Genomic DNA, 20,364 nt, shown 5'->3' with positions numbered 1-20,364 from the left:
CCACTGACACAGGTTACATAAGAAAACAAACCCTGGTTATAGCCAGTTATCGTACAGTTAATAAATCATACGAGACAGAACCAAAAGTGTTAGACGTAATGGTCAAGTGAATCTCAACTATCAACTCGTCAACTAGTTTTCAGGTTTTAAATTGGACATCTAATGGCAACTGAACACACTACCAGAATTGTTAGTTCATGTATAGTGTGAATAAAGCATAAAGCAATGACATTTGATCCATTACGTGATAGTTAATGAGCGACCACATTGCCTGTATTGCAACACTATAGCTCTGAGATTTGACACAGGATGATCTTAAGAGGTATAAAGGAAGTTGATGTTTTTTGTGGTAAATGAACTGGCCTTGACCAGAAGTTGTTTTTAACTTTAAAGAGTGTGAAACCAATAAAATATGGCACTTTTTAGTTGAACATAAAAAACGATGTTTTTGCAGGAAATGAATGAAAATAAATAAAATATTAATTTATAAAAATATATATATTTTTTAACTTTTAGTTTTTAATAGTCTATGAGCTGTGTGTGAACATGAAGAGACACCAAGTTCTACAGGCAGGAAATTGTCACTCTTTCCACTCTTTTTTTTTTTTAAATGTGACTTGTGCATGTTATGTAAATGTTACATTTTCCCCCTGATCTATGTTATGGTAAACATCAAGAGATGGATTTCACAAGTTGGGTTATTCTTAGAAACGGAATTTTACTAAAAAACAATAACTAAAACAAAGAACAGTCAACCTACATAAAAGTCTTTTTTTTAATTTATTTTTTATTATTATTTAGAAATCAATTTACAAACATTCAGTCCACAGTCCATGAACAAAGATTATACATTGAATAATTACAAGTAGCAAAATATAAATAACATAAATGAAATTAATAATAAAAAAAACAGACCACAAACTTCATTAATTATAAGGACAAAATGATTTTTTTTCCTTTTTTAATTGAAAAGTTTGAGTATATATCAGTTATTAACATAGCTTTCTTTCTTTTTTTCTTTTTACCAGTTTAAGTGACTCAAAATATATATCAGTTTCACCACTATCGTGAACGCGCTCAGGAGTGGACCGTTCGCCGAGGCTGTGGATTACAGGTAATATTTTGTACATAATGTTCAGTTTCTTGTCCGATCGATAACTATCTTGCATTAGGCTATGAATCACCAAGGATCTTGATTTCAGCTAAAAATCTTCTTTACTGTTCTACTGAAGAAAAAAGTCATCTATACATCTTGGATGGTCTGAGAGTGAGTAAATTAACAAATTTTCATTTTTGGGTGAACAATTTCTTAAGAATGTAAAAATGTCATCAACACATATAATGAAAACATATAACAAATTTAATATTTTTAACATTTTCTAATTGTATTTAATAGGTTATTTTCATTTTCACAAACTGTGTATACTGAAAGTCTTTGTGAGACCAAACTTTTACACCTGAATCTATGCTCGTGTGCTCACAGAATAGGCCTATCCAAATATGAGGAGGCGCTCAATGAGAGGAAGAAGAAACTAGAGGTACAAGACTCTTAAATGATTTAAGGAAAAGTTCATCATCCTGTCATCATCTACTCCTTCTGTCTTCTTGTATTTTCTTTCTTCTTTAGGAGAATTTCTGCTGAATATCAGAGTTGCTGCTTTCAAAACAGTGAAAGTGGATGTGATTTTTTTTTTTTACCTTCAAGCTCCAAAATGGACAAAGTAGTATCATGAAAGTAGCCTAGTTATATTCCAAGCTTTTTGAAGTAATCTAATAGCTTTATGTGACAAAAATATCTAAATTAAATCATTATTCACTGATAAATCTGCCCTCTTCCTTTGTTTTCCTAAAGGCCCGTTCACACCAAGGACGATAACTATAAAGAAAACAATAAAGATATAGTTCTAAAAATCGCTTTCCTTTTTAAAGAATAGCAGAGTTCACTCCACAGCTATATAACAATAAAGATATATGAGGAACGATATTGTTGGGATCACTTTCAGAATTATTTTTTTCCAGCCATTGAATGATAAAACACTGACAGCCAATCAGAATCCATATGAATTTAAAGGGCTCGCACATTTAAAATGGCAGACATTGTGGAGAAGTCGCCTTTTTGCCTTTGGCTTGCTTAGTTTGGGACATTTAAAGGGGTCATATGATGCAATTTCTTGTAAACTCAGAATCGAAGACCAGGAGACTTGGTTCTTTCTTCAGCACGACTCTTTGAGAACACGAGCTGTCGTAGCTGCAGTCATCAAGTCTAACTAACGTAACTTTACATGGTATCTAGGTATTCAGTGGGCAATCCTTAAAGGTGCTGACAGTCCTTAAAAGTCTTGACCTTACACACTGCCTTAGAGATGACCACTAAATCTAATCATCTAAAGACAATAGAGGCAATTACCCCCAACTGGAGATAATGGTACCCCCCAAACTGTATAAACAACACATGGTCACGAGAACTAAGACCATGTAAACATACACACATAGTTCAACTCTCAGTAGGAGGAGCAAAGACTAACAAAACCCCTTTAAAGGAAACTATATTGAATCTAATCAGTAAATGGATACCATCATGTTCACCTTGAATGCCCAATACAGTGTAATTCACCTTAGTTTTTTATGTGATGTTATGCAGTATCAGCAGATCTTAAACATATTCTTAAATTTGTAATCTTACAGCCTTCTAAAAAAGGACACAATTAGTAAACAGCTTTATTTACAACACTGTTCCAGAACAGTACAACCAAAATATTCGACTGTGTGTTGCGCATTTTTCAGAGGACTGTTTCCAGAACCTGCGAGGCCTAAGTACTGCTGGTAAGGCCGGCTGTGAACAAAGGCTGATTCTTAAAAGTGGAGCAATTCCATCTTTTCAAGTACATTCTGGCGCTTCTGACTCAGACACAGCCTGTAAGTATGTTTTCATATTTTAAGAATTTGCTACTGACTCTTCAAACACGAGTTTTGAGCAGTATAGAGTAGTGCTTGTTTATCGTTTCTACGATCACAAATGCAGACCTGGTTTTATGTTTACATAGTGTTAGCATAGCAACAATGATGTGCGGTATGTGTAAAATAATTTTACACATGTGAGTCAAGTTCAAGGGTTAGGCTACTATTTTGGCGTAAGTCGATGTGTACGGCCGTTTGCCGGAAGCTAGTTATTTTAGTAGATAAAGTTTTAAATACGGATATCTTTCTTACACGAACGCATTGCTTTACTTCAGAAGGCCTTTATTGACCCCCGGAGACGCGTGGAGAACTTTAATAGTGAATAGATACGCTTAATGGACTTCCAAAGACATACAGCCATTCACTCTCAGTAGGCTATAAAGCTTGGAAGAGCCAGGACATTTTTTATATAACTCTGATTGTATTCATCTGAAAGAAGAATGGCATATACACCTGATGACTTCAGATTGAAATCATGGGCTGATTTTCATTTTTGGGTGAACTATCCCTTTAAGCTGGACTATGATGCTATTTTCTTCTAGACACGAACTATGTTGCATTATTTTCCTGTTATCTCTGTAAAGCTGCTTTGAAACAACATGTATTGTAAAAAGTGCTATAAATAAAGGTGACTTGACTTGAGAAGTTAATCACTGAGTTAATCGTACAGAAAAATCCATCACTGTTTGACAAGTCAAACCCCCTTTTCAACACTGTAAAAAATTTCTAACCCTCCCAAATAAAAAATTTCAAGTGACCAATAACATCTAAATTTTTCAATTGGCCCAAGTGAAATTCTGTAAATTATAAAATTAAATTTACAGATTTTCACTTGGGCCAATTGAAAAATTTAGATGTTATCGATCACTTGAAATTTTTTATTTGGGAGGGTTAGAAATTTTTTACAGTGAAGGATACGTTAAAAAGATGAATATATGGAAAACAATTGGAATAAATGGTAAGAAAGAAGTATTAACATTATGCAGGCTAGCAAATAGTGTAACAAAATTACCTAACAAAATTTAGTACCCAGTGCTAGTTTCGACAACATTGTATCGCTAACTTTAAACTTGCAGTGAAAAGGAGTTGTATATATAAATAAAAGTGTTGACTAGGCATTGGTTTTATTCCACTATTGACTTCGTCAGCTAAATTCACTGTTAGATTATTACACTAGACTAGCCAGATTCACTGTTTAGATGCGCTCGAAACGTAGCATGCTGAGGACATCTGCTGGTAAAAGACATGTAAATGCAATAATAACAGCAAAAACATATTCAATGACATGTTGTACACAACACTTGTAATAAAATGTAATGTATAACATCTGTCAATATCATTAAAGCTATTATTTTTGTACTTTTTTCCCATTTTGTGGTCCAAATTTGTAACAACACAAACCAGTCAAATTGCTTTGTGATATGTGTGCGTGTGTGTGTGTACTGTAGCCTATATATGTATTTATTTATAGAAGATACATAGTGCTTGGAAGTAGTGGATCAACATTCGAGCGTGCGTGCTTTGAATAAAAAGACCATTAGGCTATCGTGACGCTAGTTATCGGTCTTGGTGTTAACGGGCTTTAAGGGTGCTTGAACTTAAATTCTGGTTTAATTCCTCACACAAAACTGTCTTGGTTTCAGGAGATGTTGAACATTGTGACAAGTCATATGCTCAAATTTTATACTTTTGATGTAGGCCTAGGCTACTGTACTTTTGATGTACTTATGGTACATTTTGTCAAACTAGCTTTTACATTTTGTAAAATGTTTCAATTTGTGTTTCATGGAAGAAAGTAAGTAAAATGTGTTTGGAAAGACTTTAGAAAGAAAATCTTATTTGAGGTAATTACCTTAAAGGGATAGTTCACTTTGAAATAAAATTTTGGTATGTTTTAGCTTACCTCAAGGGCATCCAAGATGTAGGTGTCTTTTTTTCCGCAGTAGTTTCAATTTTGATATTTTTAGGTCAAACCGTTTTTGTCTGTCAGTCATATAATGCAGGTCTATGGTCACTATCTGAAAGAGCATGCACAGAGAAGTCCAAATTAAACAATTCCCCATCGTAAGTACACATTGATGGCCTAAGACACGAAACGAGCAGTTTGTGTGAGAAAACGAACAGTATTTATATCGTTTTTAGCTCTTGTACACAGCCACGTCCAAGTGATATGAGGGCGCGAGCGCATCCTGGTATGTTGTGTGCGCAGACTGGTGCATAGATATATACACTAGATGTCGCCTTGTCTACGGCAGTTCATTGGAACGAATGTCTTTAAGGCGACATCTAGTGTATATATATCTATGCACTAGTCTGCGCACACGTCACACAGCAGGATGCGCGAGCGCCCTCAGATCACTTGGACGTGGCTGTGTATAAGAGCTAAAAACGATATACTGTTCGTTTTCTCACACAAACCGCTCGTTTCGTGTCTTAGGCCATCAATGTGTACTTACGATGGGGAATTGTTTAATTTGGACAATGGGGAATTGTTTAATTTGGACTTCTCTGTGCATGCTCTTTGAGACCGTGACCAGATCTGCATTAAATGACTGACAGACAACAAGAACGGTTTGACCTAAAAATATCAAAATTGAAACTACTGCAGAAAAAAAGACACCTACATCTTGGATGCCCTTGAGGTAAGCTAAAACATACCAACATTTAATTTCAAAGTGAACTATCCCTTTAAGCATATGAAATAGACTATTGTTCAAAAGTTTGTGAAAAAAATAGTGTGATCCCATGTTCTTCTCTAGTCACTGTATGTTTACAGTGTTTCTCTTTAAATGACAGAACACATTCAACTAAATTAATTTTGATATGAGTGAATTCTTGCATTAATGGATTGCTGTATTATCAGAGGAGCGAGTAAATGATGCTGTGAGTGTGAAGCATCTATTTAAAGTGGCAAACTCCAAAATGCCCATTTCTATGTGTAATTTGCAGATAAGAGGAACATATTTGCGTTTGCTGTTGATTACTAATGAGACCATGTTGAGCACTGAGTCAATAACTAGGCGAGTATCGCATCAACCATGCAGGTGGAAAAAAAGGGAAAAGCACTGTGGTGTTGTTTACACAACTAGACTGCAGAGAGGACGGAAGAAAGGAACCTGCAGTGAACAGCAGCTCTCCTACAGCAGACAGGTGAGAGTGTTTAAGAGTAATAGGGTACAGCGGGGTAAAAGGGTGTATTAACTTATGTGTGTTATGTTGTGCCTTTAGCCCAATCTCTTTAGTCAGAGACAGGTATGGGCCTGCAGCATCAAACCTACTTTTACAAAACTACAACAAAAACATAAATTAGCCTATTATCACGACGGAATGGATAGCGAACCTAAAGAGTATAATTTCACTGGCAAAGCGTCATAAAACACGGTTTTGCGATCTTTCTAGAACATTCTGGAACCTTGCGTCCGTCATGGGCTGGATCAAATTACAGCAGTAATGTATTAGCGAATTATTTAAAAAAAATATATACAATTACTTTTAGAACGATAAACAGGTCATTTAACATAAATAAATAACAAATGGAAAAAGAAATATTTAAACTTACTTTTAACTTACAAATTTTGTTAGAAAATCACTTCCGCCAAACAGGTAGGCTGTGACGTAGGCCTACGAGGGGAAGGCCCTTCTGCTGACACCTGTGGCACGCTGTCATTTTGCCTTGGCTGGTGAAGCAGTGAGCATCGCAACAACACGATTTAGTTTTTAGTTTTACCGTTATTGTCATTGCATGGTATACAACGAAATTTGACATCTCTCATAGAAAATGTTGTTACAACGATATCTCATTGCAGGTAAGGATTTTGTTCATAATTATTTATTTTTTTGTTGTTGTGGAAAATCATTTCTCATACGCTATATGTTTTAAATGTAATAATTGTAGTAACAATTGTCTGAATTAAACGATTAAAGATAGACTGTGATAGAAAGAATGCTAAAAAGAACTGAAAGATTGAATGTGCTACGTTAGCTGTATGCTAAGACCCGTTTGCATGCACGTTCTTAACCCGATTATGCTTAATAAATCGACAAAGCGTGGTCCTGTCAATGTGTTATCTTGTCCTCCTTTATCGGAGAAGGTCATAAGCGGTTTAAGCATAAATCGATCGAAACAGCAAATTTTTTTTAACCGGCATGTAAAAACAGCACGTGTGTTCTGTCAGCTTTATTGCGCAATCGCACGTCGGATATGTGGCAGGATGGAAAGCGTCGAAACTCTGAGGCTACGTCTACATTAATACGGATACATTTGAAAACGGCGTTTTCGTTTATAAACGCGCTCCGTCCACACGTTAGCGTTTTCGGACGTTTCAGTGTGGATGAGAAAATTTTTAAAAACACCTGAAAACGCCAAATTCACCTTATTGCGCATGCGTAAACCCCACAAAACATCACTGATATGATTAATGAAAAAATAATGAAGATATCGCGCAATTCTTTTGACAGCATAATTTTATTTAGTAAAATATCTCAGCATTCACTGATGCGGTCCAGGTCGCACGCAGTCTCCATTATATGTTTGGTCTAAAACGCTAAAACTACTCTCATGTATTGCCGCAAGACAACAAATGTGAGTAAATTCTGTCATCTTTGCAGGACTGTGTAATGAAGAGTGTGCAATGTAGAATATTTTTAGCAACAGTGTGAAAGTGAATAGCACAGGCACAATACTGTACGAATCTATTGGTAATATATGCATCACATGACTAAATTTACGTCATCGTTTTTAAATACCACCTGTTTCACAGTCCACACTACAACGTGAAAACGGCGTTTTCAAATGTATCCACTTTGGAGTTTTCATTAATAAAAACGCCCTGTCTGTGGACGGAAGGCCAAATCGGAGAGAAAAATATACGTTTTAAAACGTAGGCTATTAGTGTGGAAACTTTCTGGACCCGAATTATAAAAAACGAGTTCTCCTCTTGTGCTGCCGAAATTCAATATCCCCACATCAGACTGCTTCAATATAGACCACTTGAGTGAATAAAAACTAGTGAGTGAATTCGGATACTGAGTGTGCTGGAAGGGCTGCATAATTGCATTAGTTTGTGCTTGCTTTTTAATAAAACTCATTTGAAACTTAGCAAACTGGCAGCTCCAGTAACAATGAAAATACTGATCTTTAACTCTGACATGGAAACTAGCATGTAAACCTTAATTATTAGATATTATTAAATTATTATAAATTATTAAACAATTAAATAATCAATTAAAAAGGAAAATTTAGAGAGAATTTGTGAGAACGAGAACGTTTCTGAGCCAAATGAAGATAAAGATGTGTTCTGGTGACTGGTGTGTTTATTGAACCAATCAGATAAGAGTAAACCGAGAGTCAGAGCGAAGCTCATCTGATTGGCTACATGAAGAAGGTGTCGCCCTCCTCTTAGCGCTTGCAAAACTCAATGAGTGAGAGAATCGTGCCAAAACTGTAAGCGCAACTGTACAAATCGGGTTATTTCGGGAACTTTTTTACCCCATGCAGACAAAAAGCCATTTAGACATTTGCAACAGTTAATTTCTTTACACAAAGTTTGATTTTACACAATTAATCTGTTTTGCAGTTCCTGACTCTGTTGCTTTCAGTTGCAAATTGCTGTTCACAGGCCTACCATACTTTTGGCCGTATTTGTGCGCAAAAAACGTGCCAAAAGTGTAAGTGCGGAGTGTAGCTCATGATTTACTCACCCTGAAGCCATTCTAGGTGTATATAACATTCTTCTTTCAGACGAATACAATCGGAGTTATATTAAAAAATGTCCTGGCTCTTCCAAGCTTTATACTGACAGTGAATGGCCGGTTTCTGTTTCGAAGTCCATAAAAGTATGATGAAACTGCAAAAGTCCATCCATCTATGATAAAAGTGCTCCACACGGCTCCGGCGGGTTAATAAAGGTCTTCTGAAGTGAAGTGAAGCGACGAGTTTGTGCAAGAAAAATATCCATATTTAAAACTTTATCTACTAAAATAACTAGCTTCCGGCAGACGGCCGCACACATCGCAAAAGAGTTTACCCCATTTACATTTACCACAAAAGAGTAACACCTGAACTTGACCAAGCACAACGTAATGATGGCATTTCACGCCTCTCGTGGTTCAATCAAACAGGGCTGCGTTCCAGTCCACTTTTAGACACTCACTTGCGAACTTCCCTAAGCCCTTCCCCTCGGGGGAGGGAAGTTTATATGGACAGACCCTCGTTCCCTCGATTTTGACCGAGGTAGCAAATCTACTTCAAATGTACAAATGTGACGTCACCACATATCTCGTCTAATCACCACCACAACAGACAACTCTATGATATATTAATTATACGTTTTTTAAATTTAAAATAACCTAAACACACCTATAAACATTTGGATGCTGCATTAAACAAATTCTTAAAGGAAAAAAAATGTAAATAATAAATCAACTCTTTAGCTGATTCCAAGTGATCAAGGGCTTAGGACGTTCCAGTTCAGCCCATTGCAGTTTCCGCAAGTAGTGGGCACTCGTGCAACGTAAGCAATGACATACATCTGAGTGAACGAGACGGAGGGAAGTTAGCGAGTGAAGGGCATGACAATTTTGGACTGGAACGCTGCACAGGACTGGGCAACCGCGTTCATCATTATGTTGTTGTTGTTTCCGGCCACCGGCATTTTTACAGTCAAAAATAGTCGATCTCCGAATGCAAATTAACTGACTCTGAATTTGTTTCTTATATGAGGATCCTTTTTCAAATACAAGGTCAATATTGATTTTCACTAACGACAAAACAATTTATCCATGAATTCATATGGAACTAAGCTTTAGGAGCTTTCCATCTTTACTCTCCTCCCTGTTATGTTGCATTTGGAGATTGACTATTTTTGACTGACAAAATGCCGGCGGCCGGAAACAACAACAGCTACAGTGAGTTGTTCAAAACCTTTCTTTTTAGTAAACTCTGTGTACACAAACAATGTTCTCAACGCTCGAGTTCATGTGTAGAGCCTCTGGTGAAACTTCCAGCACAGTTTCATGTTGTGTCAAGCCTTCTTAGTGTTTTAAAAATAGCGTTTTTTGATGCTATCATAGAAGTGCCCCAAGCACTCCCATTCAAAAGGCATTTTAACCGAAAACGAAAATACAGTCCATCTTAAAAGTCATAAGCAATGAGTTCCCGTACGGACTGAACAGACCAATGATCTGCGCAATATGAAACCCAATTGTTTAATTTCGCAATTGTTTGCAGTGCACTCTAAAAGTGTAATAAGATTTGCATCAGCCGTTACAATTGCGACGCTGATGATAAAATGTGCAACCCATTTTAATTCTATTGAGAATGTAGTAAAATGCTGTTGAGAAAGTCACACATGATCTAGAACAGACACAAACTTAAAAGTTCATCCTGTTAAAAAAAGTTAAAAATATCATCCTGCACCAACCTGAATTAGAAAGCTTTTTAAACTACTCATAACCACCTTTACTACAATTTAAATTTTGACTAACGTGTTATAGAATTTATCATTGATAATCTATTAAGGGAATATATTTTTCACTAAAGAAAGAAAACAAAAATATCATTGGCCTAAGCATGGCAATGAGGAGCCATCAGTGATCTTACCTTTAATTATATCCTTATTATAAGAAATACCATAGTTAAACAATTACATGAACTATATTACTTTTTCATATGGCCAAGTTAGCAAGAGCTTTAAAGTCTGGACCTTCTTGAATTATTGACTAAACAATTGGCTTTCCCCATGTGTAAAATGTGCTAATAATGACAGATATTAGGAAAAACATAACCTGGCTTTCAGATATGACATGAAAATAACATTTTCAGTAAAGTTAGTTTGACCTACCATGGCACTTTGATTTAAAAAATGTCTTTATTACAGTTATGTTATAAACCAAATTTGCATGTGTGGATGATACCACAGAAGACATTTAGCAAAAATAAATAAACAAACAAACAAAAAAAAAAAAATATTTGCTATTGGTTTCTATTCTTAATGACTTGTCCTGAAGTCATGTGTTTCATGACACTTTAATACAGTGCATGCATGTCTGTTTGTTTACAGGGCTGCTGCTCTGCTTGACCTCTGCTGTGATGATGAGTGAGGGCAAAACCTACAGCAAGAAACTCATCAAAATGGATCAAGTGAGAAATGATGGCCAAGTGATTGTGAAAAAAAGTGGCACAGATGAGATGGCTGGACAATACTTCTGCCACAGTGGGAGCTGCAGCATTAGTTATTGTGTGAAATGCTTTGAAACTGAATCAGAATATTTGGTTCTGATCCTGCACAACATCAATCACTTGGATCGGTTTGATGCAAACCTAAACGGAAGAACACCTTTTCTACCGAATTTCACTCTTGATGAAGGTGAGAATTTTGAAAATCTGACTGATTTGATTGCAACCAAAAATGTACATTACAGATAGATTATAAGAGAGTCACGGTACCTGTCAATACTACCAGTGAAATTTCACAATTGTTAATAACAATTTTGATATTATAGCAAACCGCAATATGCCAGTGAAACACACTCATTTAAAAAGTTACATATTAATAGAAATATGAACAAACTGAAACAATTACAAGTAAAAAGCTTCAGGTTTTCTCAAGTAATTCAAATAAACAGTCTAATTAAAGTAAACAACGCTAAAAATATTCAGGTATCAGGAGTAGCAAACATTCAGAAATGGGGAAATTTTTTAATTTTTTTGTACTGGTACATTAGCAATGTAAATAATGTTTTAATGAATAAATCTCTATACCTTTCCTGTTTTGTTGGTTCAGATGTTTCCTCGACCTCTACAACAACTGCTGTGCCAGATGAAACCCACATCCAAGGTATCAAACAGAACGGTACTGTATGCTTAAACTCAGCAGCTGACCTTATATCACTGATATTGATGATCATGATCATTTCACATGTCCACATGCACTGCAGAAGCTTGAGGCTGTCTATACCGGACAAAATGAATCTTCCAAATACATTTGTTCTGTTATCGGACGTAATGCATATGCGTGAAGTATGTCAGAAATAGAAATACTACTCTTGGTGGCTCATCGCATCACAGCGCACCACATCAAGTGTTTCAGCATTACTGATTATAATTGGGTCTGTTAGCTTTTGATGTGTTGTTCCACTCACATCTAATGCAAACACGGTGTTACTGTTTACTTTCCTAAATGTGGAAGTGCTATTCATTATTGCTAGGAGTAATTTAGGTGGTACAGGAGGCCATAATAGGGTTAGAGGTCATACATTTTCACTATGGCTTGTCAGTTATGACAGTCTGTCTTTAATAATGAGAACAACATTTGAAGAAAGATGAAAAACAGTTTTTTAAACTCCTTTAATGGTTTTTGTTCCTGTTGTATCTTACAGAGCCACTCCACAATGCCACAGTTCCTGAAGCACTAGCTATTGGAGCTAAAGTGGCTATTCCTATAGGAGTTATAGTAGCTCTTGTAATTGTACTAGTTATTGCAGATAAAGCAAAAGCTAGAAAAGCTGGACGAGATGCAATAACAACTAAAGCCTTCAGATATCTCCGAGGGGTAAGTATTACAGCAGGAACATGGTTTGCTTTGCTCATTTAAAGCTTTGTTTGGGAAGACAACAAATTACAGGATAATTTATAAGTGTCCTAAACATTTTTTACAAAACATTTTGTCCATGGTTCATTGTGTAACAACATTGTTAGTTGCTGCTTGCATTATTATTGTATTTATTTATTTATTTGTTTTTTGTTTGTTTTTACTGGCTTGGCATATTTTGTGGCTTTTAGTTCATGTGTTTTAGCTTTGAGATAATTTTATTCTATATATCTATATATCATATGACTTCAGATGACTTAATGAGCTGTTTTCAGAGTTCACTGGTGTTCAAATGTTTTACTGTTGAATATAGTATGAATTATATACACTTGAACTGTCACGCTTGCTGTTCTTTTTGAAAAGCTTATATTTGTAACAATAATTAAATACATTTTAATATTGATTGATTTGCAGATGTTTCACAACCGAAAGCCAAAGAAGCAGCAGGAGGAAGATCCCAGAGAGATGGACACTTTCGTGCAAAACCAAAGTATGTTTCATTAAGCAGTTGTGAATTACAAATCTGGGGCATAAAAACAGGTTGTAAGTAATGTTGGCTATAGGCCATAAGCCAAGCTCAGCTACTGCCAGCCTTGTGATCAGTGGACGGATGAGACCTCAACTAATGTATTACAAATATCAAAGTGTTCATTATGAAATCTGAATACAGATGTTTCCAGGCTGGAATGTTTGTTTTTGTTTTGGTCTGTGATACTGCACGTCGCCAGTTTGCCATTTTTCATTGTCCATTGTTCCTGTTGCGTCTGCTCAAACTGCCAACCCATGTGACATCGAGCAGGAGGCGGGAGAAACGACAGGCTCCGATATTTTGAATTCGACTGCAGTACCTATTTCGACCACTAGTCTTGGTTGAATATTCTTACAGACTGCACCTTTAAATTGGAACTTACTTAAAGTCCGCACTATAGGCTTAGGCCTCGTTTACACTGCAGGTCTTGATGCCCAATTCTGATTTGTTGCCTATATCCAATTTTTTTGACCATCCGTTTACACGTTCTTTCAATTGTGACCCATATCCGATTCATGCGTTTACACTTGACATACTATCTGAAATATCGCGCATGCTTAAAGGGGGTTCTTGCACCGATGGACGATTTGCGATAAATGCAAAGTTCGCCAAACATCACCATGATTTTGAGGCGGAGGAGGATGAAAAGAACCATCATTACAGTCCGCGCATATGCTTCAGTTATTGTGTGTGAGAGAGATCTCAGGACTGGTGGGAACATACAACACGATCTCATGAAAGTGCGTATCTATACCACTAATTTTATTTCTCGTGTCATTTATAGGCCTACGACATAAATAGTTTTTGCTTGCATGATACGTACTGTAAACCCATTGGGTAGGATTAGGGGTGTGGAGCGTGTGTGTATTACACGCCATAGAAGTGCATATCATATGCACGCAAAAACTATTTTTGCCGTAAATGGCACAAGAAATAAAATTTGTGCAATAGATACACACTTTCATGAGATTTTGACGGCTTTAACGAGGAGCAGTGGGTCCGAAATGTTAGAATGAAGTGTTTTTCAGAGTGTTAATGGAATTTTTATGTTTTAGTAGAGTGAAAAAGTAACATATACAGCACCTTTAAGTAAGAATTTACGAATGGCTGGTCCAACCCTACCCAGGAGTATATATTGCATGACATTTTCATATCAATGAGGACTTTTTACTCCCTTAGGGCAACACTAATAATCCACAGCTCTACTTACAAGATCCCCACAAATTGTTGAATTCAATAATTACACATTTTGTTTGATAATTTGTAATTTTTCTCATTACAGATGAAGTATGAGAAAAAGAACAAATCTCTCCTTCTCTCCACTAACCGATGAAGAAGCCATCTACAAGCTACAAGCCATCTCTCCCATCAAGTCCATCGCATCAAGTTCAAGGCATTGACGCTTGCTTGCAGATCTATCACAGGCTCAGCTCCCTCCTACTTTCACTCGCTCCCACGAGTCTACATCCCTACCAGAAGCCTACGATCGGTCAACGAGCGACATCTCGTAGTTCCATCACAGAAAGCCACAAAATAACTTTCCAGAACATTCTCATTCACGGTTCCCTGCTGGAGGAACGCCTCATCCGGAATGCAGCTGAAAACTCATCTCTGACGTGAGCACTTAAAAAAAACCCTCATCGGGCTTATGCTACTCTGAACAATGCCTGAACTTTGTATTTTGAGCAGTTCTTGCGTTGTTTTTGCCTCTTCAGGATGACTCGTTTAACTTAGTCCTAAATTGTAAGTCTCTTTGAATAAAAGCGTCTGCTAAATGACTAAATGGACATGTAAATGCAAATGTACTGGGGACCATGAAGTACCGAACAACACTGTCCTTTGGTGCAATACAATCATGTGCAATAGTTTATAAATTCACAGGTTGACATGATTCGTGTATTTTAACCTAAAGCATTTATTTCTATTTATTCTTTTTATTATGTGGAATAACATGTCTTAAATATGAAGCTACATTTTGTCTATTCTTATTGTTTCTTATGAAGGATGCAAGTTACAGCACAGTGTGGAAAAAAAGCTCTGTCCTCCACTTTGGAGCTAGTATATGTTGAAGTTATAGTTAGTATATTGAAGATCCCAAATAAAGGGTACTAATTGTCTTATGCACTTTAACTGGTCAACCTAATTGTGTGCACACGTTATGGATCTATAGTGGATGATTGTCAAAGAGTACATGCATGCATAAACATTTATACTTTATAAAAGAGCATGTGGGGCCTACCAGGTTAGGGTTGTTGTCTTGCCAAGTTCAATACTGTGTGTGTATGTTGTAAATGTTGGCAATGTATTTTTCCTTAATAGTATTTTTGTAAACATTTTGTAAACAGATTTAAATGTCAAAATATATTTTTAGGAAATGTAAAAAAGTATTTGCATTGTTACATTTTCATTAAAGCAGAAATGTGTTATTGCCTTTTTATTGCTTTTGTATTCAACACCTGTTGAACATGTGCTGGTCAGATGAAGTCAACTAAGATTATTCAATAAACTTCTGCTTTTTTTGTTTCCTGATTCCCCAAAACAACACCACTCGGTTCAAACTTTGCAGACATTGAAGACGTGGCCTTTGAATTTATGCTTTTATTCCCATATAAACTGTGTCCCAATTCAATCTGTTCATCAAATAAAATGATCGAGTCTCTTCAGAAAATTTGGACTAAACTGCTCAATTCATATGGATTCGTTTCACAATCTTTTTATGAAATTTTTGAAGCGTTAAAAGTGGTAGTTGTGTTGCTGTCACTGAAGGGACAAAGCGCTCCGATTTCATCAAAAAGATCTTCATTTGTGTTCTGAAGATGAACAAAAGAACGTTTAAAAACGAACGACATGAGGCTGAGAAATTAATGACAATTTTCATTTTTGGGTGAACTATCCCTTTCAACAAATGAATGGCACAAAAATGTATTTAATACAGTTTAGATTAACTTAACGCTCAAATTATGGTATTATAACACGTAGTACATGCAGAGAAACAACATGAAAGGTTTGATTTGGATTACATAGACAGGTTTTATAAAATGCAACAAACAACAATTCTAGAGAAAGATCTGTTAGCTCCACCCATAATATGATAAAGTGATTAACAAGTTGATTTAATATAAACTTTGTGCATATAGGAAAGTAAAAGCAGTGTCTCTTAAAGTTTGTATATAATGCAACATAATTCATATGGTTTAGCATTTCAGAACTCCTGGGAAACAAACAAATGTAAAATGTAAAAGGAAATGCCAGAGAAACATCTTGTTATACAATGTGTTGTGTGACAATCTAATAATTGTGATTTCATATTAATTGTTACTCTTTATAGGCTGGCCAGTCAATAACATTATCAATGATTATCAATTGGCAATTCCTTCTGGCAAACTCACTTTAATGTCAAAGTGCATTTTGTGACATTTCATGAAAGTATCATCATCACACAGAGGAATCTCCTTTGAGATTAACAGGACCTCACATGATCAACCAGAAAGTAAACCGTGGCGATTCCCACCAGACCAGACAGAACCAGTCGAACCAGAGCCTCGGTGCCGCCACAACGCTCTGCACAATCTGAAACAGAAGAGACGTATTGAGAAACATCTGTTATTACATCATGTCTTTGTATAGACAGAAGCTGCACAGAGGTTATTGTGGCAGGAAGCTTCATGTGGTCATGTTTTATACCTTTGTTTGGAGGGTAAAGCTCTCTTGTCTGGTTGGTGCTGGTCATGTTGCTGGTCGATGATGAACCTGTTGACAGTTTTTATTTAGTCTTGAATTTATAGAATCAACTTATGGGCTCAAATCTAAAAGTCTTATCTGTCTTTTTGTCTATTGGTCTGTCAGACTACAAAACACAAAAGTAGGTCTCACCCTGCTCTGAATCAGTCACTGTCCTGTGTCCCATATTTTTTTAGTGTTTATATGCTTCCTTTGGGGCAAATAATTAGGAAATATGGTTTGGGGTATCACTTTTGGGGTTTGGGGTATACTCAAATTTACATCAGCTCCAAATCTGCTCCTACTGTCACCTCTAAAATTCTCGGAGTGTGTGCAGGAAATAAAAACGTGGATGTACCATTGTTTTTTTTTTTATTGAATTCTTCCAAGACAGATTCTTCTCATTGCCACACCGGCGGCTACTCACAAAGGGAGACATTTTTATTTGATTATGGATAATAGTGTTTTATTTCCATCTTCTTATGCTCGTAACCTTGGTGTGATCTTTGACGCTCACCTAACACTCACATATTAAGAGTATTACAAAATCTACATTCCAGCATCTCAGAAACATTGCAAGAATTAGGCCCTATCTTACTCTACCCGACGCTGAAAGGCGTATTCATGCATTTGTTACTTCCAGGATTGATTATTGTAATGCACTATTTGTTGGTTTACCTGCTAAATCTATAAAACGGCTGCAGAACATCCAGAATTCAGCAGCTCGTGTGCTTACATTCACTTCACCATGACAGCACATTACAGGCGTGCTTTGTGTGCTTGCATTGGCCTCCTGTTCAGTCGCGTATTGCTTTTAAAACTCTCACAGACATACAAAGCTATGCACGAAATTTCCCCTTCTTATATCAGTGACTTAGTCAGCCTGTACGCGCCTTCCCGTTCCCTTCGGTCTAGTGCTTCACTTGCTCTTCAGCCCTGTTGATTAAACTCTATGGGGGAGAGAGCTTTCTCTGTTGCTGCACAGGTTATGGGATACACTTCCTCTTATTGTTAGAGATGCTCCCACATTAGCCAGAAGATCAGATCAAGTTGTTAAAAACTCATCTTAAAATTGCTTATATAGACTGTCATGATTTGTATTTTACTGTGTTGTACTGTAATGATTATTTTTGTATTACTCTTGTGCTTTTGTATTTTTTATTTGATTTTAATGTCTGTAGCACTCTGGGTTTAGAAAAGCGCATTATAAATAAAATGTATTATTAGAATTATTATTATTATTAGCGAAGTATAAGACAGACTGAAGGACTGTAGATTGGTGCACAGTAACTGATGAGACGGGTGCTTTAGGACGAGATGAAACGTGAAACTCGAAAAATTCGAATATCATGCAAAAGTTCATGTATTTCAGTAATTCAAATTAAAAGGTGAAACTAATTTATTTAGTGTATATATAACTATATACTGTACATATGCATGATTATACTTTTCAGAGGGCCGACATTTCTGTATTTAAAATTTTTTTTTTTTTTTTTTTTTTTACTGATTTCATGTAATATTCTAATTTTCTGAGATTTTGAATTTGGTGTTTTCATAAGCTGTAAGCCATAATCATCAAAATTATAACTTCTGCACGATATTAAAATTTTTCGAGTTTCACCTTTCTATTGTTTTTTGTACAAGTATTGTTTTTTTTTACAAATAAAACTTACCATATACAGCAACATAGAACTTCCACTTTGAGATCTGTTTGTTAATAACAATGAATGCTACAAAGGGTCCAGTTTCATTGGTCCTGATGTTTGAGATGGTCAGAACTCCAGTCGTTTGGTCAATCTGCACTCTGTCAGCGAATCTCTCATCATAATGTGTGTAAGTTTTCCCTTGATGTATCTGTGCGACACGAGTACTTAGATCGCCACTTTCATAAGACCAGAGTATTTGAAAGTCTTCCGTCAGATCAACTCCTGGATGTAGACGTAGGACTTCTCCCTCCTTCACTTGAACTGTTTTAAAAACATCAGCCTGTCCACACACTGGAACAACATGAAAACAGGTTTGATTTGGGTTACATATAAAAAACTATATTGTCATCCAAACTAGATGTTGATTAGCAGTACATTATGCAGAAACCACAATGGAAATACTTGTTGAAGCAGGATGTGGCTATCTATCTAGGCTATCTATCTAGGCTATCTATCTATAAATGCGATAACTCATCAAATAATGCGATATTCGATACGATGCTTTAGCACAATATTTTGTCACACACAAAACTTAAATGATTTTTAAAATATATTTAAAATTATATAATCTACAAACGTGTTTCACATTCTTTTTGTGACAAGAAAACATCCTTACAACTTCTGAACGTGAACAGTGTTTTACAGCAGCATAAGAAGAGTTATTTTAACATCAGTGTAAACCAGGAAGGCCTACATTAGGTTTATTTAACAACAGAAACTAAATAATCAAATGTAAAAATAAAACACTGCTTAGTTTTCAATGTATGAATTAAATATATACTGATTCTTATTAAAGCTACAAAATGTATTCAGCGTAGAGCAGTGAGATTTTCTCTTTGTCTTTTGTTCATGACCCCAGTTATTGCAAGCTGTTACGATATGCATATCACGATATATACATTTGCGATATTTCTATAAATTTCTATGTATTCAGCAGCCCTACTATCTATCTATCTATCTATCTATCTATCTATCTCTTTCCATCCATCCATCTAAAATTGACTAAAAATAGTTCATGGTGTGCAATTTAAAGTGTTTGTGTAACTGATAAAAATAAGTTTCGTGTTTAATGTTTTTGTAGCAGCAGTTGAGTTAACAATAACTTTCAGAGATTTTGCAAACAATTTTATGTTAGACCAATTTAATGTAATGTTTGAAAATCCTTAATTGTATTTGTACAACTTGTGTCAGCAGTTTGCCCTGTTGAGCATCTCAGCAAGTTACACAGTCGTGACCACAACCACTAAAAGAATAGAAACAATATAAGATTTAAAAAATCTTACCATCCACACTGATGAAAAACACGATGAAAACCCACATTTTGAACAGGCATTAGATATTAATATAAGTGATGTTATTAATCTTGATAATGCACCTGGAGCTCGAGCTCGTCTGATGAACATTCAGAGGATTGTAACTCTGACTGTCATCAGGAAGTGCCACAGGTGGAGATGAATCTGCTGAATCCATTAGATGGCACCAAAACCTCTCAACAATTAATCACAGCTTTTCTCTTTCTGACTTATCAGTGATTAAAACTCAATTTCATAATATAACATCTACTATTTATTTATGTCATGTAAACTTAACGTAATGTTAAGTTTATTAGAATTAAACAATGTTAATACCGCCTCTCCAATAATATATTGATATTTATCTTTGGTTATATTGAGCTTTTGCGAATTTCAAAACCTGCAAAAATGTAAAATAAATAAATTAATATATATACTGTAGGCTATAGATAGATAATTGTAACTATAAGAAAAATAAAGAAGCTCTCACCTGACCCAGGAGGCCTTTGTTCTCCCCGTGTCACCGCGAGTTCCCCCACAGGTTATGCCGAGTTCACACTGCACGATTT

The 20,364-nt window shown here is 35.9% G+C and overlaps 2 protein-coding genes across 5 annotated transcripts; one reads left to right on the top strand and one right to left on the bottom strand.

Annotated features, from left to right (window-relative positions):
- Positions 1-5,907: 5,907 nt before the first annotated feature.
- Positions 5,908-15,649, top strand: LOC307145734 (uncharacterized protein). Of its 4 annotated transcripts, none has more exons than XM_079849204.1 (6): positions 5,908-6,108; positions 11,019-11,324; positions 11,742-11,810; positions 12,337-12,509; positions 12,963-13,038; positions 14,360-15,649. In XM_079849204.1, the coding sequence occupies exons 2-6, from the start codon at positions 11,048-11,050 to the stop codon at positions 14,368-14,370; spliced, it is 606 nt and encodes a 201-aa protein (XP_079705330.1). In that variant the 5' UTR covers positions 5,908-6,108; positions 11,019-11,047; the 3' UTR covers positions 14,371-15,649. The 4 variants fall into 4 exon arrangements, with proteins under 4 accessions (XP_079705330.1, XP_079705331.1, XP_079705328.1 ...); XM_079849205.1 differs by having other exon boundaries at positions 6,046-6,108; positions 11,742-11,795; XM_079849202.1 differs by lacking the exon at positions 5,908-6,108 and adding an exon at positions 6,576-6,764.
- A 283-nt stretch (positions 15,650-15,932) lies between these two features.
- Positions 15,933-19,931, bottom strand: LOC307145737 (uncharacterized protein). Its single transcript, XM_079849208.1, has 4 exons — positions 19,787-19,931; positions 18,471-18,794; positions 16,762-16,827; positions 15,933-16,647 (listed from the first exon to the last, which is right to left on the bottom strand). Exons 1-4 carry the CDS (start codon positions 19,821-19,823, stop codon positions 16,538-16,540), a joined length of 537 nt encoding a protein of 178 aa, XP_079705334.1. The 5' UTR covers positions 19,824-19,931; the 3' UTR covers positions 15,933-16,537.
- Between the last annotated feature and the right edge of the window lie 433 nt (positions 19,932-20,364).

This window comes from Squalius cephalus, assembly GCF_949319135.1.
Source record: "Squalius cephalus genome assembly, chromosome: 18".
Lineage (NCBI taxonomy): Eukaryota > Metazoa > Chordata > Actinopteri > Cypriniformes > Leuciscidae > Squalius > Squalius cephalus.
This window is presented reverse-complemented; position numbering and strand designations above follow the sequence as displayed.